This window comes from Camelus dromedarius, chromosome 11, assembly GCF_036321535.1.
Source record: "Camelus dromedarius isolate mCamDro1 chromosome 11, mCamDro1.pat, whole genome shotgun sequence".
In the NCBI taxonomy this organism is placed as follows: Eukaryota; Metazoa; Chordata; class Mammalia; order Artiodactyla; family Camelidae; genus Camelus; species Camelus dromedarius.
The window spans coordinates 8479754-8502764 of record NC_087446.1 but is presented as its reverse complement, the minus strand read 5'-3'; the positions used below and the strand labels follow the sequence as shown (position 1 = coordinate 8502764).

General features: G+C 34.7%; 1 protein-coding gene and 1 non-coding gene across 2 annotated transcripts in view; one reads left to right on the top strand and one right to left on the bottom strand.

Annotated features, from left to right (window-relative positions):
- The window catches only part of DMC1 (DNA meiotic recombinase 1), a 30926-nt gene that overhangs the window by 2532 nt on the left and 5383 nt on the right, over nt 1-23011 (bottom strand). The window contains exons 6-12 of the mRNA XM_010983575.3: nt 16482-16534; nt 15444-15485; nt 14257-14329; nt 11308-11399; nt 10833-10906; nt 10586-10700; nt 10159-10219 (exon numbers count right to left, since the gene is read on the bottom strand). Coding sequence (XP_010981877.1) covers nt 10159-10219; nt 10586-10700; nt 10833-10906; nt 11308-11399; nt 14257-14329; nt 15444-15485; nt 16482-16534 — 510 coding nt within the window. The remainder of the gene's footprint in view (nt 1-10158; nt 10220-10585; nt 10701-10832; nt 10907-11307; nt 11400-14256; nt 14330-15443; nt 15486-16481; nt 16535-23011) is intronic.
- Nucleotides 9310-9383, top strand: TRNAD-AUC (transfer RNA aspartic acid (anticodon AUC)). The gene has a single exon. It is a non-coding gene; the product is annotated as a tRNA-Asp (tRNA).

Genomic DNA, 23011 nt, shown 5'->3' with positions numbered 1-23011 from the left:
TCTTACTATGATCATATGGATTCAAAAAATATAATTGCAAGGTAGTTACAAATATTGACACTCTTGAGAGATATACTCACTAGGGGACTAATATTCACTTGGCAGGAAGTGAGAGGTTCTTTTTTTATTTTTATTTTTTAAATTTCTTTTATATATTTTTACTTATTTATTTTTATTGGTGGGGGGAGATAATTAGGTTTACTTATTTTTTTATTTTTAGAGGAGGTACTGGGAATTGAACCCAGGACCTTTTGTATGCTAAATATGTGCTCTACCACTTGAGCTATAACCTCCCCAACAAAAGGTTCTTAATAACCCTAATAGTAAGCCCTTCAAAAAAGCCTAGGTGCAAAAATCCTTCACAAAATACTAGCAAACCGAATGCAGCAGCATATTAAAAGGATTGTACACCACAATCAAGCAGGATTTATTCTAGGAATGCAAGAATGGTTCAACATAGGAAAATCATCAATGTAACATACCATATCAATAGAATGAAGGAAAAAGACCCACAGGATTATCTCCTCTGACGCAGAAGAAAATCCAGACTTTGACATCATCAATAAACAGAACTGAACATAAACTAACAGGTTATACTAGATCAAAATAAATTCTGGTATAGCATAATAGCCTCAGCTCTGGGAGAATTCAGTTGCAAGTCAATGCAAGTTCTGCTTGCTCCATGAAGCTCAGGATTCTGGCTACTGTAGGCATGAGGCTTGGTGTAGTGAGGATGTAGCTGACTGACATGAGGTTAGAGTGATTGGAGGTTGGTGGGGATAAGAAGCTCTCTGGTAAAGGAGTCTGCTATATAAACTGCTGCTTGATTAAATGGCTCAGAGGTTAGGACCAGCTGGCTGGGGTTGGATAGGATTGGTTAAGATTCAGCAGGTCCAACATGTGAACAAGAACAGACAGTTTTGGAGTGAACCAGTATCAAGAAAGCAGCCCGGCAGCTGAGACTGACAGGAGTTAAAAAGTCAGAAGGCTGGGTTGCTTTACTCAGGCAGCTGAAAGGGTAGTAAAGCAATAAAGCCATCTCAGTTGGATGAAACAGCTAAAGATGGGTTGTCTCTATAATGCTTACAGATCAATGCCACCCTTTTTAATGGAGTAACTCTAAACCTTCCAGGTCATCCTCCATTACGGGTGGTTCTTCAAGGTCTTTAAAAAATTCTATATTCTATCTATTTAGATGCGCTGCTTGAGGGCCTAATGATATTCTCAACAGGGCTGTAAACTCTGAACTTGCAAACATTGTATTTATGCTTCCTTAATGCATTTTTCATATTTTGCCTTTAGTGCTATTATTATTCGTATATTATACTCCCCCTCAACCCCTCTCCTATTATCCAGCACTAAGCTCCTAAGGGCAGATGACATTGTATTTAGCTCTATAGCAAGCAACCAGACAGTGGGTGCTCAAAAATATTTTTTGAACTTAAGATATGGAAGTTACAAAAATTCCAAGGAGGATATTGGACTATGGAAAGATAGGTGCGTCCACAGAAGGTAGACCAGTCAGAAATTTCTATGGGGAGGAGACAAGAAAGGAGAATCAGAGTTTGTTAAATGGGTAGAGAGAAGTTTTAACTGCTATGTTAACACTTCTCACAGATGGTCTCTCAATACTGCCTAGTAATTCTTCTACATGAGTATGGTTAGCTTCACCTCCCCTTTGCTAAATCTTCAGCAGTCTCCTTAAGCTCCATTTTCTGTCTTGTTCCCTAACCTTGGATGACATTGCCTGCTTCTTTATCAAGAAAAGGGGGCTCTCAGGAAGATGCTCTCTTAACTTTCCCCTCTTTTTCTCTGCTACTGACATACAGTCCTCCCTCAGTATCCACAGGGGAATCAGTTCCAGAACCCCCCTCCCACCGCCCAGCCCCCCCGACCCCCACGGATACCAAAATTCATGGATGCCCAAGTCCCTTATATAAAATGGTGTAGCATAAAACCTACACACATCCTTCCATATACTTTAAATCATTTCTAGATTATTTCTGGGGGGAGGGAATCAAACCATTTTATGGAGGGGCTTTGGGGGAGGGTCAAAGGGCTGTGAGGACAATGAGGTCTGATGTCCTTGTCCTGACTGGGTCTCCCCAGCTTCAAGGTTGCCTAAAGCTCAAGATTATAATACCTAATACAATGTAAATGCTTCATAGTTATAAATACAACTTAAATACTATGTAAATTGTTGGTAGAGCATGGCAAATCCAAATTTTGCTTTTTGGAAATTTCTGGATTTTCTTCCTGAGTATTTTTGATCCTAGGTTGGTTGAACCCATGGAAGTGGAACCTGCGGATACGAAGGGCCCGCTATACTTATCTATAGCTGTACTCATTCTCCCTCCGTCCCCCTCAAACTTCTTTTCTTTTTTCTTATTTAAGCAAGTCCTCTTACACCTCAGTGCCTTTATACACACAATTATCTCTGACACAAAAGACCCTTTCCCCTTGTGTTTGTTCATTTAGCTCCTACTCACCCATCAAGTGTGTCATCGCTTCCTGAAAACCTTGCCCGATACCCTGAAAACAGAGGAGAGGAGAGCCTGCCTTCCCTGTGCTCTCACATCACTATGTATATTCCCCTATTAAAGTAACTACATTATAATTTTTAATTCATGGGTCTCATTCCCCCACTATACTCTAAATCCTTATGCATTTTTGTAACTTCAGTGCCTAGAAAAGTGCCTATAATATAGAAGACACTCAGTAAATACTGTTGAATGGATACAGAAGAGAAGACAATTTGGGTCACCCCAAAACTAGATCCTTTTAGACACAGATTTGTGACATATCTTCACTGAAGCTGTAATTCAAGGAATTTTAAGGGTATTCTAACAGAAAGCAGACAGGATTTCCCCCTAACTGAAGTAATCTGCCCACCACCCCCTTACAGATAATCTAAAGAAGAGCAGGAATACAGAGCTTTTAGATGCATGGCTGCGTTTTTTTCTTAGCAAATTATTGGCTTGCTGTTACCAATGTGGTACCCTCTGCACAAACGGAGATCAGGTACTACTGCTTGTCATTGGTTACTCCAGGTGAAGAGCCTGAATGTTAAGAATGTCATTTCCAAATGGAGATGATTTTGAATGAACTAAATGGGAAATAAATCATAGGATCTTCAAAAATGCTAAGAAATCATATAGGAAAGATAATATGGGGAGAAAAAAGTCCTAAAAAGTGACTCATAATGTAAGAGGTTATACTTAATTAAAATAGATGGTAACACAGCATAACAGCCTTAGCTCTGGGAGAGTATCAAGCCAATTCACATTTTACTTGCTCCATCAAAGTGTTTAGGATTCTGTGCAGAATTTTATGCAGAATTTACAGTTCTTAACTTTTCTTATAAGTCACTAGCACTTTGGTAATATAATAAAAGATATAGACTCTCCCCGCTTCTGCCAGAAAAATGCACATATGTACATATACCAAACTATTCATATAAGTTCAGGAGATTCAAGGTTCTTCCCCCTCTGATGTGGATGAGTATTAACAATAACAACAACAACCAAGATTTACTGAGTCCTTACTATGTGGCAGACACTCTTCTAATTCATCTAATTATTTTCCTTTGCTTGGATTCCATATTTAGTATATAACTTTGGATTAAAATTTAGATTCTTATTGAGGTCTGCCTATAAGGAGAGAATGCACTTGTCACAAGAACCTCAAATGTAGTTTACGTTTTTCTTCATCAGTAAACTGGCCCTCTGATCTTTCACTGAGTCTCATGAGTTTGATTAATATGTCTGCCCCTGAGAGATGGATTTGTTCTTAGTAGAATGACCAAATCAAACCTGTGTATGTAAGGCTGAAGGTCCTGAACTCTGGTTCAACTCACTAAGGTAATGGATACATCACTACAAAGCCTCTCAAATGACAGCACGCTAACCTTTCCCCAGGCATGTACAGCTTTAATGTGCTATGTGGTGTATGAGCTTTGGAGTTAGATCTGGGTTCAAATTTTTGCTTATCAGCCAGCCATGTGACCTCAGGAAAATTGTTTAATCATTCTAGGTGTGTTTCTTCATTTTAAATGGGGGATAATAACTGTACCTAATTTGTAGGGTAACTAAGAATAAAATAAAATAATTTAGGTAAGGCATTAACCCAGTCACTGTAAGTATTACTATCTGTTTTCCTAATCCAGACTCAAACACTTATTACCTATGTTACCTTGGGCTAATTACTTACTTTTATGAATCTCAGTTTCTTTAACTGTAAAATGGGAACCAAAAAAAAAAAAAACTTCTTAGGGCTGTTGTGAAGATTCAAGATGTATTTAATATTGGGAGCCTACTACTTGCCAGGAACTGTGCCAGGTTGTTTATATACATTAGCTTTACCCTTGCAGTAATCTTGGCATGTATGAGATACTCAATAGGAAGGTGGGTATAGCTCAGTGGTAGAGTGTATGCTCAGCATACACAGGGTCCTGGGTTCAATCCCCAATACCTCCACTAAAAAAAAAAGAGAGAGAGAGACTCTCAATAAATAGTAATTATTATAATTTAACTAATGACTCAGTTAAAAACAGTTACTTTTTCAATGACATGTAAACCAAGAAACTTTTCTTAAAGTTTCTTTGAACTTTTTTGAGTATACTAGCAGTTACAACCAAGTCTTGAGGTAAAGTAGAAGAAGGTGTAATAGCATTCCACATTCTTTTTGAGGGCTTTAATTTACTTCTATTTCTGACCAAGTAAAGACAGCTTTAGAAAACCACCCACATTCCTCCTTTAGCCTATTCTCTTATTTTCCCTTCTTTTATATTTTTCTTCTCTTCTTTCTTCCTTCTCTCAGTAGGTGCGGGAGTATGATGAGAAGGAGGAAGAGATAAGGGTGGATATTAGGAATAAAGAGGGCCCAGGAAAGATTGTTTCATTTATCTCCTTCTTGTTGAACAGGATACATACAGCATGTTATATTGTTGACAGAGACCCAGAACAGCCTGATCTCCCAACTTCAAATTAGGGTGCAGGGGTCATGAAGTATAGGATTCTGGTGATGGTAGGGTAGGTGATATTCTTCTGGGAGTAAGATGGGAAGAGTAGCACAGTGAAACTAAAAGAGCATCAACCTTGAAGTCAAAGATACCTGGGTTCAAGTCCTGGCTCCTGCTTTTTAACTGTGTGATTGAGCAAGTGGGCATTCTGAGCTGTTGTTTCCTCCTTTATAAATTAGGGATAATAATAGTGTCTACCTCAAGCACTGGTTGGAGTGGAAACCTGAGGGGTCTGGGCAAGGGCAGACTTGATGGACAATTGGTACTCCTGATACTTTTGACTTGCTAAGGAATAAACTTAAAGATGGAATTTTTGAGAAAGGGTCCATTGAGAGAAAGGATGAGTGAATATGTCCAAGAATGAGGAGGATACTTTGAGATTAGAGGAAGATAAAGAGAGTACTGCCAAAAGAGAAGAATTTTGGTGAAAAATAAGAGATGGTTAAAAACAAAAGGGAATATGTTTTACAGATGACCAATAGTAACATGAAAAGATGCTCAACATCACTAATTATCAGAGAAATGCAAATCAAAACTATAATAAGTTACCTCACACCAGTCAGAATGGCCATCATTAAAAAGTCCACAAATGATAAATACTGGAGAGGGTGTGGAGAAAACGGAGTCCTCCTACACTGTTGGTGGGAATATAATTTTGTTCAGCCACTATGGAAAACAGTATGGTGGTTTCTTAAAAAACTAAAAATAGTTACCATATGATCCAGCAATCCCACTCCTGGGCCTATATCTGAAGAAAACTCTAATTTGAAAAGATACATGCACCTTAATGTTCATAGCAGCACTATTTACAATAGCCAAGACATGGAAACAAACTAAATGTTCATCAACAGATGAACAGATAAAGAAGTTGTGGTATATATATGTACAATGGAATACTACTCAGTGATTAAAAAAGAACAACATAATACTATTTGCAGCAACATGAATGGACCTAGAGATTATCATGCTAAGGGAAGTCAGACAGAGAAAGACAAATATCACATGATATTACTTATATATGGAATCTTTAAAAAAAATGATACAAATGAACTTATTTACAAAACAGAAACAGACTCACAGACATAGAAAATAAACTTACTTTTACTAAAGGGGAAGGGGAGGGAGAGATAAATTAGGAATTTGGGATTAGCAGATACAAACTACTATATTTATATGTAAAATAGATAAACAATAAGGCCCTACTGTTTACATCTTGCAGTAACCTATAATGAAAAAGAATATATACATATGTATAACTGAATCACTAAGCTGTACATCAGAAACCAACACAACATGGTAAAACAACTATACTTCAATAAAAAAAGGAGTATGTTTAAGAAGTTTTGTTAAGTAACCCCACCCCCCATTTCCTCCCAAAATATGCAGAAAAATCTACACATTTTTCAAAATTTTTAAGGTGGAATTTTGGGGGTGGGGTGGGGAGAGATGCAGCAACATGAGACTGGCTTCATAGAACAGGGAGACCCAAGGAGGCTGAGTTACGTTGAGGTGATATGAGAAATATGTAAAATGATACAGGGAAGTACTTGGCACATGGTAAGCAACCAATAAACATAAATGCTCTTAATTTTGAGGGAGAGGAAAGTGAAGTTCAAATAATTTAAATGTTGCACAAGGTCACCATGCTAGTAACTTTGGAATGTTTTTTTCTCTAACCATATTGCCTCTTAACTTACACTAATGATGTAGAATCAGTAAGTGACATCCTTGAATAAACTGACTGCACATTTACAAGACTGCAAATGTAAGATGACTTCTTGTTTTAAGAAAACAAATACACAAATGAGGTAGGTGGCATCATCATGGTCTAATTTGTTATCTTATTATTTGCCCTGGTATGAAGCTTTACAGGCTGAAACTTTGACTTTATTTCCAGGTCTTCATCAACTGGATCATTCTAGTTCTAAAATTTGTATCTGTAAGCCTCATCTAGGAGCTACTGCTCTGCTGTATCATATGGCAGCTTCTTGCCTCTATAATTTTGTTCCTTTTTAATGTGATGTGCCATCAAGTATAGTGCATGGGAAATAAGCCTCAATCATTGTTGGTGAACTTGAAGACTCATACCAATTATAGTGATACTGCTCTGACAGGTGCCAGGAGAGCTGCAGCTTGAAGTTCCTTAACACTGAGAAACAAAGATATTTTCTTTATGGGAAATATTCTAACAGCATTTGACATCCTTTAGTGTAAAACTATTCTTTTCTAAAAAAATTTACTTATGGCAATTTATGTGTTTTATAGCACATGCATTTAATTTATATTGTTATAATATACTTTAGAATATACTAATTATAGTGAAACTTTTTTCCTTATGACTTGCATAGGTGGAAGACATGCTGTTTCAAAGCAGATTCACTCAGCAAAAGCACTAGCCTTTGTTACCTTCTTTGGCTCTTAGTTTACTTCATTGTAACTCTCCTTCCTTCTCTGACTTCTTTAATTATTTCCTTTCTGTTACCTATTTTTCTCTTATTGGATTAAATTCAAAATGGTTTTACTCTTTTTGAAACTTTCAACAAATAGAAGGAAAAGAACCCCTATCTGACCTAATTTCCACAGACTTCCTTTGCCTTCTAACTCTGGATAGACAGTTTTGGCCTCTTCAACGTTCCCTCCCAACACCTGAAGAAAGAACATTGCTCTTTAACTTGTACTGTTTTATTTGAGTGCAACCCACTTCCTCCCTCTGAGCCAATGAGTCATTTTCTCTTTTTAAAGCAAGCCTTAAAAATCTTCCATTTCTCTTCAGTTTAAAATTATTCTCTTTGTAAAGTACTTCATGTCCTGTGTATGAAAGATACCCTATAAAACAGAGAAGACTGCCTTAACCATTCAAGGACTACAGACAATGCATGACCTATCAAGACTTTAAAATTTTGAGTTAAATGGACATCATTTATTTTCTTCCTAATGGAGGCAAGGCATATACTCTCTTTTGTTCACTAGTGAATGCCCAGAATCTTAATACATAGTAGATTTTCAATAAATATATATTGAATGAATAAATGATTGAATTCCTCCTCCTCAATCTTTTTAAAATGCTTAATACCATTCGTGTACTTAATACTTTTCACATTGGAATCTCCTGTAATTAAGTAGAAAATATTCATAAAAGGGTATTGAAAAGTGAGAAGTATGTCAAACTGCAGAAGATAAAGCAATACTTTTAGGGTTAGTTTAGAAAATGCCTAAAGAGAGATACACATTCATTTCAGTACAATTTACAGAATTTATGAAATCATATCAAATATCTTTTAATATATATGTCAATGACTAATTTATCTGCTGCTAAATGATGTAGTGACTCAGTTTTAAAGAAATAGAACTTTGAATTGCAACAGTCAGAGTAATAACTGATTTAAGCAAGAATCTTCAATGGATGCTAAAACCAGTAGGTGAAAACTTATTGCAGAACACGATATTTACACAAGTCTGAAGGTAACACTCCACAAATTACTTATTAATTACAAAGGGGAAAAGGTCTTTTACAACAGAGAAATCTTGTGAATGCCATTTTAATCACATGATTAAACTTAACATCACTAAAAATGGGACACACTGCCATAGTGGGCCTCTTGATACGATATATGGAAAAGGCCATAATATCACTTACATAGTTTTCTTGTCAAAAGTGTTTAACATTTTAAATAATGAGAAAAAAATCAACACCAAAATGAGAGACATTCTGAAAAACGTTGGTCTATGCTCTTCCAAAATGTCAGTGTCACAAAAGTCTAACAAAGGTTGAGGAGCTGTTCTGATTAAAGGAATCTAAAGAGATACGACAACTACACAGATTGCATGGTCCTCAATTGATCCTGAATCAAAAATAAAACAAAAAACCCAACAACCATAATGGATATTATTGGAACTGGAGACAACTGAATATAACTGTATATTAGACAAGTAGTATGCCAATGTTAAATTTCCTGCTATGCTAATTATATTGTGGTTATATAGGAGAATGGTCTTGTCTTAGAAGAGATATGCTGAAGTATTAAGAGGTGAGGTGTCATAATGTCTGCAAATAGTTCTCAATGGTTCAGGGGAAAAAAACTCTCAAAAGGTTCACAAAAAATATGTATGTATATATATTTGAGCATGTGTGTGTATGTTTGTATATAGAGAGTTTTACACATGCACACACACACAGAGAAAAACGTGGCAAAATGTTAACAATTGATGAAAATAGGCAAATGATATTTGTGTATTCATTGTGCTAGTCATGCAACTTTTCTCTGGTTAAAAATTGTTCTAAATAGGCAGGAGGGTATAGCTCAAGTGGTAGAGTGCATGCTTATCATGCATGAGGTCCTGGATTCAATCCCCAGTACTTCCTCTAAGAATAGATAAATAAATAAACCTAATTACCTCACCCCCACCAAAAAAAAAGATTAAAAAATTATTCTAAATAAAAAATTATTTTAAAAGATCTTTAAAAAAGCGACACATAGATTCAGGGTTATTTTGATTGCTTATTCAGATACAAAAATGTTCAAAATTTTTGACGGTGGCAACTAATCTTTCTTCAAATTTTCCATTTCAGTGTTCTACTTTAGCTCTCCTTGTCTTTCTACTCACTGCCATCTTTCAAGCAGAGCCATCAATATGTATGTTACGTGCACAACTACTTCAACAAATTATGAATATGCCTAGTGTGGACTGAAATTCTGTTTCTTCAAATAGGAGACTTCTCTCATAGGACCTCTTATAAATATATGTCATGTATATCCTGTAGAGAGCCTGCTTTTTTGTGTTTAGGCTAACAGCTTATCAGTACAATAGAAACCATTCATGTATCTGGAATATAAGTTTTTATTCCCCTAGGATCTTTTTCTTACTGTCCTCCAATATCCTGTCAGTCCTAGACAGAAAGAAACCCAAAGTATCTCTGAAAATGGTTAAACTCTTGCTTTATAAAGTAGAGAAAAATAGGTTCTGGATAACAAATAAGTGATATTTGCAATTATGAACATGCACTGCACAGTAAAGTGATTTGTGATATCCTTGTGCCCAAATCAAGACTGATCATTTTAGAATTATTTCCTATTCTATACTCTAACCCTTTTGATATTAAACTTTGTGAAATACAAAAGCAAAATGTTGCGGCTTACGTCATAGTTGCTCCTGGATCGGCAGTCATTTGATTGGTCACAAACACAGCCACATTATATTCTGCATCGAGAAATAAAATTAAGAAACTAAGAGAATGACAATGTAAATATAAAAAGTTCAGTACTTAGATTTCAGAGTTTATAAATATTGTGCCATGAAATTATTTGATAAACAAGATTATATTCCTGTTTTTTCATTGATAACATAGATTAAATTATTTTAAGTTATTATTGTTATTATTATTTAGGTACCTTATTGTATTAGAATCAGTATTTTTGGTTTAAAAAGAGTTGTATTCCCATAAAGGTAATTTTATTTTTTAAAAATATATTGCCTCCTGCCATTATTCTGAGTGTCTCTGCAAAGCCTACTCGGCAAACAGTCACAGAAACTTTTCTGATAGCACCATTTATTTTAAAAATCTACCTTCTGAGATTTTTTGGAGTCGTGACAACATCTGGGCCAATTTTTGCTGCCGTTCAGCCAACTCCCCACGACCACTGAAATCCACTCGGAAAAGTGCCATTATTGAATCAATGATCTGTGCAGGATTAACGTAAAAATAAATACGCATTTGGAAATGGAAAGAAAAAGTTAATTTGAATTGGAATCAACAGAAGAAAGATAACATGCTGAATAGCTCTAGGAGTGAACAATATTTAAAAGCCTGTACCAATAGCTTGAAGATGCCAGCTTCTTCATGGAACTTTGCTGCTACATAATCAAGTAGCTCCATCTGATGTTCACCTGGTGGGAAATGCAGTGAGAAAATGTTATAAAACCTAGAAGAATCAGAGGCTAAGATCATGTAAGTTCCTGGGAGTCAGGCGAAAGAAAGTCCTTGAAGAATTTTCTAAATAATTTATGACTATTAAATATGATTTCATATTCCACCTTAGCATATATACCAAATGCTACCTTATCACAAAAGAATGTTACTCTCCATTTCAAAGACAAAGAATAAGAAATAATTTGAGGGCATTTCTATCTAATGACTTGCCAGATGATAAAGTTTGTGTACTGACTAAATAAATTTGGAGAAAAGTAAAAGAGAAAAAGAATAGTGTCAAAATGTTGTATCACTCAAATAATAATCAGTGCTGCCAACCTTAACACAGCCCAATCATCCAATTGCATAGGGCTCTTACTAGTATATGCACGTGCATAAAGTACATTGTCCAAGACTGCATCATGGTCTACATTGAAGCGATCAGCAATGTCCCGAAGGCGATCTGGACGGCTGGGGTAGGTCAAGATTAAGGATCCAATAAATCAGTTCCAAAAGGTTTAGACAACAACTACAAAAAAAAATACTGTGGGTAAGTATTTTAAAGAGAGGCAAAACAATGTACCTGCAAAGGTATTCTGGAGGATGCTAATAATCACTTAAAATCTATATCAGATTTTATTTTTCATAAGTGCCTCAATTAATGAATACCTTAGGTAGTGATAACAGTGATAGAAATGAGACAGCAGTAAATTTAAATACTAAGTTATCTGATCTAAACAATAACCTTGGAAGCTAGTTGTTATAGCCTATATAACTTTTACAAATGAGGACACTGACAAATGGGGATTAGGCAAATGACTCAGGATTATGCAGCAAATCAGTTACAAGAGAGAAACTAGAAACTAAGATTTGTGAATCTCTTTTGTTCTCAGTTCTATAAAAGTAGATCTATTCTAGGAAGATAATATCACTGAATTATAATTCAAGTCACTTCAAAGTGAATTAATTCACTCTCTTCATATTCCTCACTTGTTCGATATGAAATAGTTTAATATACCACTATATACAATGTGTTACCAACAAATGATAAATTTGACTGCATGAACAAAAAGGGTCAAAAAAGTAACTTCAAGGATCCAGAATTCCTTGGTTTATTTTAAGGTTTAAAATCCACCATCTTCTATATGAGTTTTGTTAGCATTCTGAAATTAGTAAATTCATAAGGAGGCAAATTCAGTGTACCTGCAAAGGTATTCTGGAAGATGCTAATAATCACTTACTCCATCTAAACTATAAAGGAGTAATAAACATTTTTTTAGGTCTTTGATGATCTCAGCAATATGTCTACAGTATTCTCTAAAGTGCAGGGAGACAAAATCAAGTGCATGTCTGCAGTCTCAGTGCACACTGTTTACAGTGTTTGTAAATACTGATCGTACAATAAGTAACTGTAAAGCAGGGACCATTTATTATAATCTTATTTATGACACTTGCTACTAGTTCAATAAATGTTGAATTGAATTGTCTTTAGGTTTCCCCAGCCATTTATATCCTAAAGCACTATATATGTTTTCTTCAGAGCTTCAATGACAGTCACTAAAAATCTTCTATTGCTGCTGGGTATACCCAGTAGATTTTTTTTGTGAACAAGTCAAAGAAGACAAGGAATTGGAAGAGGCAATAAAAATGTTTTTCGTTACATCAGTTTTTACAAAACTGGGTTACTATGCGACCAGGAGTGTAAAAGTTGGGCTTATGCCAAAGGGAGGTTCAAATCAATCTACAAATATTTATCAACTGATTACCATATGGAATTGATTACCATATTAACCAATCACCAGTGCAAGGCACTGTGGAGGATATAAAGAGTCATAAGACAATCTATGCCATAGGTAAGCGTAAAAGATAATTATGTAGACAAAATATAAACATATAAAAATAAAAATACTAAGAAAGCAGTACACATGTAAGAGACACGGAAAGAAGGGGAACATTCCACTGGGGCCCTTGCACGTCCTTGCTCCTCCCAGCCGTTCCTCCCTACTCCCTCTTGCATATGATCTGGCTCCTAACTGTTTCTTTCTACCATTCTTGATAAAATCCAAATTGCCCAAACAGTGGCAGCTATTCTGCAGAAACAATTCCTCCTTCTCCAAGAACCATCCTTAATCAATTGTTTCTGAAAGTAGCTGAACTCCAACTGAGCTCCCCTTGTTACAGCCCTATTGTTAAAGAATGTCCTCAGAACCTGGTATCTCCTCAAACTACCATATTTCTTCTTCTGTTCATTGGTTAAATACATACTGCTTCTATTCCTTACTGTCTATTTGCAACACATTTCCATCATCTTCCTTTACTGTAAATGGTCTCTTGGACTGCTAATTGCAAACCTCAGTGATTCTTCTCAGTTTGCAGCTTCTCTCTCTCTCTCTCTGTGGAACATTGCTGACTACCCTTTTCTTCTTGAAACTTCCCTTATGCTTGGCATCCACAACCAGATTTCCTCCTACTTTGTCTATCTCTATGCGTTCCTCTTTTTAGTCCCTCTTCCTAGACATAGGTACACCCCAAAGTTATGTTCTCACTTCTCTTCTAAGTTCTCTTGCCCTCTTGGCTATTCCATCCGTAACTTTCGCCTTACCCCTTTCTCAAGCTGAGTCTAACGTTTCCAACTGCCATGTGGATGTCCTCCTGTACCTCATATTCAACATCTTAAAATGAAACATCACCTTTTCTCTGCAACATGATCTTCCCAACTCTGTCATCATTATTCTCCAACTATCTAGACAAAGAAACCTAAGAGTGATTTCTCAAACCTCTTTCCTTTGTCTACCAAATACAGTCATCAAGTTTCATTGCCTGCCTAGAATATTGCAAAAGTATACAGTTTACACCCATCATCCAGCTTCAAGGTCCTTCATGTCTAAACTTTCCATCCTTGCATTCTGGAATAATTACACTTCAATTAAACTGCAATTCTTTTTGTTACTCAAACTTTCCTTCTGAGTTTTTGTTCAATTCATACCTTTCCCTTTATTTGAGACCATGACTTTGAGTAAATCAATAAATATTCTAACCATTAAGTAAAATCTTTCGAGAATTAAGAGGATTAAAAACAAATAAGATATAATTTCCTCTCAAGTATTTCTTTTGTCAATTTTACACCAAACCCAATTGGAGAAGTGAAATTTTTTTAAACAAAAAGTGATCTGAGACTTGACTAGCAACTGTTTCCCCTTGGCTTTTCTCATTATTGCTGGTTTACAGGATTATTACAAAAATGATGTATTTCAAACAAATTCTCTTTTATAGTAACAGTACTATACCACAGTATTATGTTAGCAACTTGTTTAAATAAAAGGGATACAAAGTATTTTCTGTATCAATGAAGATAATCTTTCCTCCTGAGTAGCCACCTGCTCCTGGAAGTTGAGCTGTCACTAGGAAGCAATTAAAAGATAATTAACATTAATAGAAGTGAATAACTTTGTACAAAAGAGTATATAAGTTAACATGGGATTTACGCTGTTTGCAACTTTGGCCAATCTAACAAAGAATAATGATTCCTTTAGTTTCTAAACAGTGTGATATATTTTATATTATGAGCCAGTTATAAAATTATAAGTATTCTGTTGGCATAGTAGTAATTCAACAAAGAATGTCAATATCTTTCACAATAGGAGATAGTCATAAATTTAGCTCTCCTAAAGAACAGAAGTAGAATTTAAATATTACTAACTTTCTTCCTATAAGAAATAATCACAAATATAACTTTTGCTATACAACTCATTTAAGTAAACTTTCAATTAATGCATGTCAAAGTTTTTAATGTATTTTGTTTATAGGTAGTAGTAGTTAATACTAAGGACTTATTTTATATTAGGTACATGCATTGTTTCATTTATTTTTCAAAACAACCCTAAATTTGGCACTATCATTCCTATTTTACTGGTAGGGAAAATCTGAAAAGGTGAAGCTACTTGCCCAAGGTCACACAGCTATAAATGGTAGAGCCAAGGCTGGAGCTGATATTTTGATTCCAGAATCCGCTTATTAACCACTTTTCCATGCTCCTTCTATTTAGGTCAAAGAAATGCAGTGTAATATCTTTGGGCAAAAGGAGGTTATTTTTGCTTATTTTGTTTTAGAAACATTTATTTTAAGTCTTTTTTAGGTCTAACCTTATACTATGGAAAGTAAGAGGTTCTAGGTGATGATAGATTCTGCGATATTCTTATAAATAGGATATAGAATAGATGGAACAGGAAAAATCGAGACCATGAATGAATGCCTCCTTCCACTAACACATTCATATACCCATTTACCTCCTTATTTCATTCAGGTGTTCGGAGTACAGCACATACATCACCTAAAGCATCACATATTCAAAGACACAGCTCTGGTTACATAAACATAACCTCTCTGAATTTTAGTTTCCTTGCAAGTTTGTTCAGATTACATGAGATTATGTAAAGTACCAGGCACAAAGTGGATTAGTAAGTGATAGCTATGATTATTATTATTACTGTCATAATTGTTGTTACATATCCTTACCACAGAGGGTATGAGAGAGTTGGGTTTTTCCAGTTCGAAATTCTGTGAAACACAGAAAAAAATATACAGTTAATTTTTAGATATTTTCATAAAGAATAAATATGACTTCACAGTACGGTTTTTTTTTCCAACTGTCAAATCTCACACATAAAGTACCTCTGTGTTATGAATGGATTCTACATACATGAACACCAGTAGTAAGAACACTTTTTAAAAGTTTTTTCTTCAGAACTGTCCTGTAGATAAAAATTAATTTAAACCAAAATTTCCCTGGGAATAGTCACATAAATGAAAATTTAAGGCTCCACTATAGGAAGGAGAGCCTGGGGTTCTCCCATTGACCTGAGATCCTCAAGCGGGACTCCAGGGGTTCCTCAGGTATCCCCTAGCTACCAACAAAAGCAAATTCTCTCCAGAGGAAAACTTCCCCACTCACCAGTTTAGGCCCATTAAACTCCAACAGATTAAAATCAAGAAACAAGCTCACAAATACCAATAAAAACACAAGAGGTAAGCCATTAAGACTGAGAATCAACAGAAATAAACACAGATTTATTTCTCCAAGTCAACAGAAACATCAATACTAAAAACAAAACAAAAAATAGTTTTAGTTCTCTGAGGACTACAAATACTGGAATTGTCAGGAATAGTATGTAATATAGTTATGCATGAACTTTTATTTTTAATAGGGGATATAATCAGGGAAAAGAAAATCTATTCTCTATGTCCCTGAAATGTGCATTTCATAGAAATAAGATTAGTCTCATTATACAACCACCTTTTGAAGGTATGAGAGAAAAAATTTCTGTTCTCTTCTATAGAAATCAGAGACAAAAGGATGAAAAATGTCAATAAGACTCATCTGTTAATCTTGGAATATATTTCAATTGCAGCCCAGAATGATCCTGTATTATGATAATTGACACTTGATCATAAGTTCCAAAATAGATACAATTTACTATTAGTTGTTTATTTAATGATATATGGGTATATATATACATATTTTCTCACATAACAAAATATTAAGGTTATGCCTACCTCCAAAAGCTTCTGTGATTGCCATGCTTTCAATTCCACCTCCTAGCAATTTACTAGAAATAGAAAGTAAGCTTTAGTGACAGGAACAGAACTAGATATCAAGAAAGGAGAAAGTGTCAATATCATTAGTATCACTTCTGTCTACCTACCTATAAATCTCTATCTATCCAACATAAACAGGAATTCTTGGCTGAACAAATGGCCTCCCAACTGTTTAGATCACAGGCTATACTGTGTATAGGCAGGTGGATCAACAAAACAATTTATAAGCCATGCTATTCTTATTCCTGTTTACCAACAGGAAATGGGCTATGCAGGCCTTAGATCCCATTATTCTTTAGAACTGAATTAGAGTTCAAATAAATGGTTTCAGTTATTAATTGGGATTTTCATACTGTGCTGGGACTAAGTTTCTAAAAGTCAACTGAATATCCATTTTTTTCAAATGTGCTGAGAATCATGAAAAACAAATATTAGGAGAATCCAGCGATTGTCATCATGATTGGCTTATCTCACACAAACCAAATTCTATGAGGAACACATCAAGAATAGAAAATATTCAAAGATGTGATGGGTAATGATAGCAGTTAGAAGAATAACTGTCAGATTTTGACAGCATAAACTTAATTGGTAACTCAGTGATTTAGTGCACTTAATACATATTCTTGATTTGAAAAGACCTAAAGTTAAGTTTTTCATTCATTTATTAAATGCAACAAATATTAATTATGGTAATTGTGCTAGAATTTGGTAGGAGCACTTTAAAAATCTTTGTAGTTTATATTAGCATGACTTTTAGGACATGATCACAGATCAGACAATGTTTTAAGAGATACGCATAATCTAATACATTTATATTTACATAGTTTAAGAGAGAAATTTAAATGTAAATTGAAGCAACGTTGGAAGTTATGCACAAATTTAGTGAGGGCTAGGACTTTGATGAGGAAAAGAAAAACTTAGATACTGACCTGCATAAACTGAACCTAAAGGACATAATGGAGAGATCACCTCATGTGGAGTCCATGTACTTAGAGATTCGTAAGCTTACCAACTATTAAAGAGAGCTTTCCTTGTCCCTCCTCATCTTGAGAAAAATCACCCTGAGAGGCTATAGCTCTGGAAAATCTCAGACAAAACATCTGGTTGACATGCTGAAAAGGTGATCCCAAAATTTAACTGAAAGGGTACCCCTAGTTATTTGGGATAACATAGTTGTTCCCTTTGTGAAACTCAGGAAAATTTAGAATTAGGCATAGAAATAGTGTTTTTAAATCTAAGAAGACTTAAAAATAGAGAAATCAAACCCACAGATGACTATTTTCATATTAAATTTGGGAATGATCTGTGCATATTTGGTATTTAAAGAACTTTCAAAGTTTAAGAGAATTTGACATTTTTACAACAACAGATTAGCCTCTGATTGATACAGACCTGCAGTTTCTAAGTTGATAACTAAGTTTATACACAGTATTTGAACATTTAAGAGTGCCTAAGACTAACTATTCTTATAAGTTTAATTTATTAGATTTATAAGACATTTAGGTAATTGGGAAGATTTTAATAATTATATAAGTAAAGCTCTTAAAGGAAATATAGTAAGTTTATAAATATAATTTAAAATGTTTAAGGGAATTTAGTTAACCATATTAGAAAAGCTCCCTTAAAATTTGTCAAATTTATAAATGGACTTGCAGCTTAAGAAAAATATAACATTTAAATAAATCAAATATTAATTTTTAAAAACCTGAGTAATCTTTTATGTACCCAAAACCCAACATCAGGGACACCAGAAAATTCACTATGATAGTAATAATTTCTCTAAGTTCAATAGTTCTTAAAACATGATGTGGTGGAGTAACTGGAGAATATCAAGTTGTCATTTGAATCAAGTTGTTTCGATCAACCTGATTTTGATCAATTTGCCTTGGAGTAGAATTTCCCAAAGACTCTTCCTCAGCTGTTACTTGAAAAAAAGTTCTGTGATTTTAAAAATTTAGGCAATAGTAGGTTAGAGAGGTGTTTTATTTCACTGCAGGAAATCAGACCCATTAATAGATTAGTGTGCCTATTAAATGTATGAATCTCCAAGAGAAATATATAGTATAGCACACTTCCCCAACTTATTTTATTCACTATTTGTTTATTCATTCAATTAGTCATTCAATAAATATTTACTGAGCACTTAGTTTATGCTAGAGATTGCTCCATGCACTTAGAGTAAAACAGTGAACAAAAGAGACAGAAATCCACTACTTGTGGAGCTTACATTCTATGACAGAACAGACAATAAACATAAGTAAGTAAAATATGTGGTATGTCAGATGTTATTAAATGGTATGGATACAAATTAGATCCGGAAAGGGGACGAGATGTGCAGAGGATGTAAGTGGGGATTTTTCAAATAAAGTGATCAGAGAAGGCCTTACTGAGAAGTAGACATTTTAGCAAAGACATGAAAAATTTGACAGCAAGCCATGTACATAATGAGAAAAGAGTGTTCTGGCAGAGGGAATGCTAAGTTCAAAGGCCCTGAGGCAGGAGTGTATCTGGCATGTCCTAAGAATAGCAAAGAAGTTACTGTGGTTGGTACATAGTAAACCAGAAGAAGAATAAAAGAATAAAATGAGCGTGGATGTGAGATTGGAGAGGACTATGGCTTTTGCTCTGAGTGAGATGCAGAGTCATTAGGGTTTTTTGGGCAGAGGAGTGTTATGATCTGACCTATGTTTTAAAAGGATTATTTTGGCTCCTATGTGAAGAATAAATGGTAGGGACATTGTCTGAAGGAGAGAGGTTAGTTAGAAGTTATTATAATAACCCAGAAGGGATATTAATGGGTGGTTTAGACCAGTAAGGTAACAGTGGAGAAGGTAGAGAAAAATAATTGAATTCACATTTCCTCTCTTTCTCTGTATGTGTGTGTGTATACACACACACACACATATATATTTGTATATAGAATAAGAAATAGAAAAAAATATAAACTCTTATTATGGAAAATTTCAAACATAAACAAACGTAGACAAAAACAGTATAATAATAAACCATTATGTACCTACCACTCAGCTTCAACAATTATCAACTACGGTCAGCTCTTTTCATATAACCTTCAACCACTTCCCTCCCTTTTCATATTACTTTAAGCAGTACTACGCAACATTTACTTCATCCTAAATATTTCAATAGGTATCTCTACAAAATAAAGACTCTTATTTTTAATATATGCACATTACCATTATCACATCTTAAAAATTAGTAATTTCTTTTTTAAAAATTTGACTTTTTATTGATTTTTTAACATTTTTTATTAATTTATAATAATTTTACAATGTTGTGTCAAATTCCAGTGCAGAGCACAATTTTTCAATTAAACATGGACATATGTATATTCATTGTCACATTTTTTCCTCTGTGAGCTACCATTAAGATCTTGTATATATTTCCCTGTGCTATACAGTATAATCTTGTTTATCTATTCTACATTTTGAAATCCCAGTCTATCCCTTCCCACCCCCCACCCCCTTGGCAACCACAAGTTTGTATTCTATGTCTATAAGTCTGTTTCTGTTTTGTATTTATGTTTTGTTTGTTTGTTTGTTTTAGTTTTTTTTAGATTCCACATATGTGCAATCTCATGTGGTATTTTTCTCTCTTTCTGGCTTACTTCACGTAGAATGACATTCTCCAGGAGCATCCATGTTGCTGCAAATGGCGTTGTTGGTTTTTATGGCTGAATAGTATTCCATTGTATAAATATACCACATCTTCTTTATCCGGTCATCTGTTGAAGGACATCTGGGCTGTTTCCATGTCTTGGTTATTGTAAATACTGCTGCTATGAACATTGGGGTGCAGGTGTCATTTTGGAGTAGGGTTCCTTTTGGATATATGCCGAGGAGCAGGATTCCTGGCTCGTATGGTAGGTCTATTCCTAGTCTTTTGAGGAATCTCCATACTGTTTTCCACAGTGGCTGCACCAAACTACATTCCCACCAGCAATGTAGGAGGGTTCCCTTTTCTCCACAGCCTCTCCAGCATTTGTCATTTGTGGATTTTTGAATGATGGCCATTCTGACTGGCATGAGGTGATAACTCATTGTAGTTTTGATTTGCATTTCTCTGATAATTAGTGATATTGAGCATTTTTTCATGTGCCTATTGATAAAAATTAGTAATTCCTTAACATCAACTATCTAGTAAGCATTCAATTTTCTGTCTCATGTGTCTTATTTTTTGTAGTGTGTTTGAATCAGGATCCAAATAAGATCCCCATATTAGGATTAAGTGATAAATCTTTTAAATCTCTTTTAATCTCTAGGTCTTCTCCCTGATTCCATCTCTTTATCCCTTGAAATTTATTTGTTGAAGAAACTGGGTGGTTTATTCTGACTAAACATATTTGAAGGTAGAGTAGACAGGATTTCTTAATGGATTCGAGTTAGGGTGTGAGAGTGGGGAAAAAGGTGCCAAGGATGACACTAAGGTTTCAGATCTGAGGATCAGGAAAAAGATCTGAGATGAGAAATTAGGAGGAGCAGATCTGGACCAAAGACCAGAAGTTTGGTTTTACAGACATATGGATCAATGGGTCAGAATAGAGAGCCCAGAAATAAACCCACACACCTGCGGTCAATTAATCTTCAACAGAGGCAAGAATATACAACGGAGAAAAGACAGTCTCTTTGACAAGTGGGTTTGGGAAAGCTGGACATTCACATGTAAATCAATGAAATTGGAAGACTCCCTCACACCATACACAAAAATAAACTCAAAATGGCTTAAAGACTTAAACATAAGACAAGACACCATAAGCCTCCTAGAAGAAAACATAGGCAAAACATTCTCTGATATAAATCATAGCAATATTCTCAATAGGGCAGTCTACTGAGGCAACAGAAATAAAAGCAAAAATAAACAAATGGGATCTAATTAAACTTATATGCTTCTGCATAGCAAAGGAAACCATAAATACAACGAAAAGACAACCTATGGAATGGGAGAAAATACTTGCAAATGATGCGACTGACAAGGGCTTAATTTCCAGAGTATACAAACAGCTCATACAACTCAATAACAAAAAACAATCCAATCCAAAAATGGGCAGAAGACCTAAACAAACATTTCTTCAGTGAAGACATACAAATGGTCAACAAGCACATGAAAAAATGCTCAATATCGCTAGTTATCAGAGAAATGCATATCAAAACTACAATAAGGTATCATCTCACACCAGTCAGAATGTCCATCATTAAAAAGTCCACAAACAATAAATGCTGGAGAGGATGTGGAAAAAAGGGAACTCTCCTACACTGTTGGTAGGAATATAGTTTGGTGCAGCTATTATGGAAAACAATATGGAGATTCCTTAAAAAATTGAAAATAGACTTACCATATGACCCAGCAATCCCACTCCTAGGCATATATCTGAAGGAAACTCTAATTTAAAAGATACATGCACTCCAATGTTCATAGCAGCACTATTTGCAATAGCCAAGACATCGAAGCAACTTAAATGTCAATTAACAGATGAGTGGATAAAGGTGTGGTGTATGTGTGTGTGTGTGTGTATATATATATATATATATATATATATATATATATATGCAATGGAATATTACTCAGCCATAGAAAATAATAAAATAATGCCATTTGCAGCAACATGGATGGAACTGGAGATTGTCATTCTAAGTGAAGTAAGCCAGAAAGAGAAAGAAAAGTACCATATGATATCACTTATATGTGGAATCTGAAAAAAAATGACACAAATGAACTTATTTACAAAATAGAAAAAGACTCACAGACATAGAAAACAAACTCATGATTACCAAGAGGGAAGTGGGTAAAAAGGGATAAATTGGGAGTTCAAGATTTGCAGATACTAACTACTACATATAAAAAGATAAACAACAAGGTCCTACTGTATAGCACAAGGAACTATATTCAGTACCTTGTAATAGCCTGTAATGAAAAAGAATATGAAAAGGAATATACTGTACATACATGTATAACTAAAACATTATGCTGTAGCTAAAAAAAGTAAAGTTTTAACTGTATGATATGGGCCATTATATATTGTTTAATGAAAATATCATAAATCTAGGGGGGAAGGTATAGCTCAAGTTGTAGAGCACATACTTAGCATGCATAAGGCCCTGGGTTCAATCCCCGGTACCTCCTCCAAAAAATAAATAAATAAGTAAAACTCATTACTTCCCCTCCCAAAAAAAGATGAATAAAAAAAGGCTTTTAAAAATATCATGAATTTTACTGCATGATCTCATTTTGGGAATATAAAATGTACATATTTCTATATCCATGTATTTATATAGCTATGCATATAAATGACTGAAGATACGCAAATCAAAAAAAACAGAATCTAGTACTGCCTAGTACTGCTTATATTTTGGGTCTGAATTTCTTGTAAGAAATTTAATTCCACTTTTACAAGCAGTCTGGAATTTATTTGCTTTGGTTGACTTTTGAGGAAAAAAAAAAACTTCTTCAAAAGAAGCAGCCATTTCTACTAT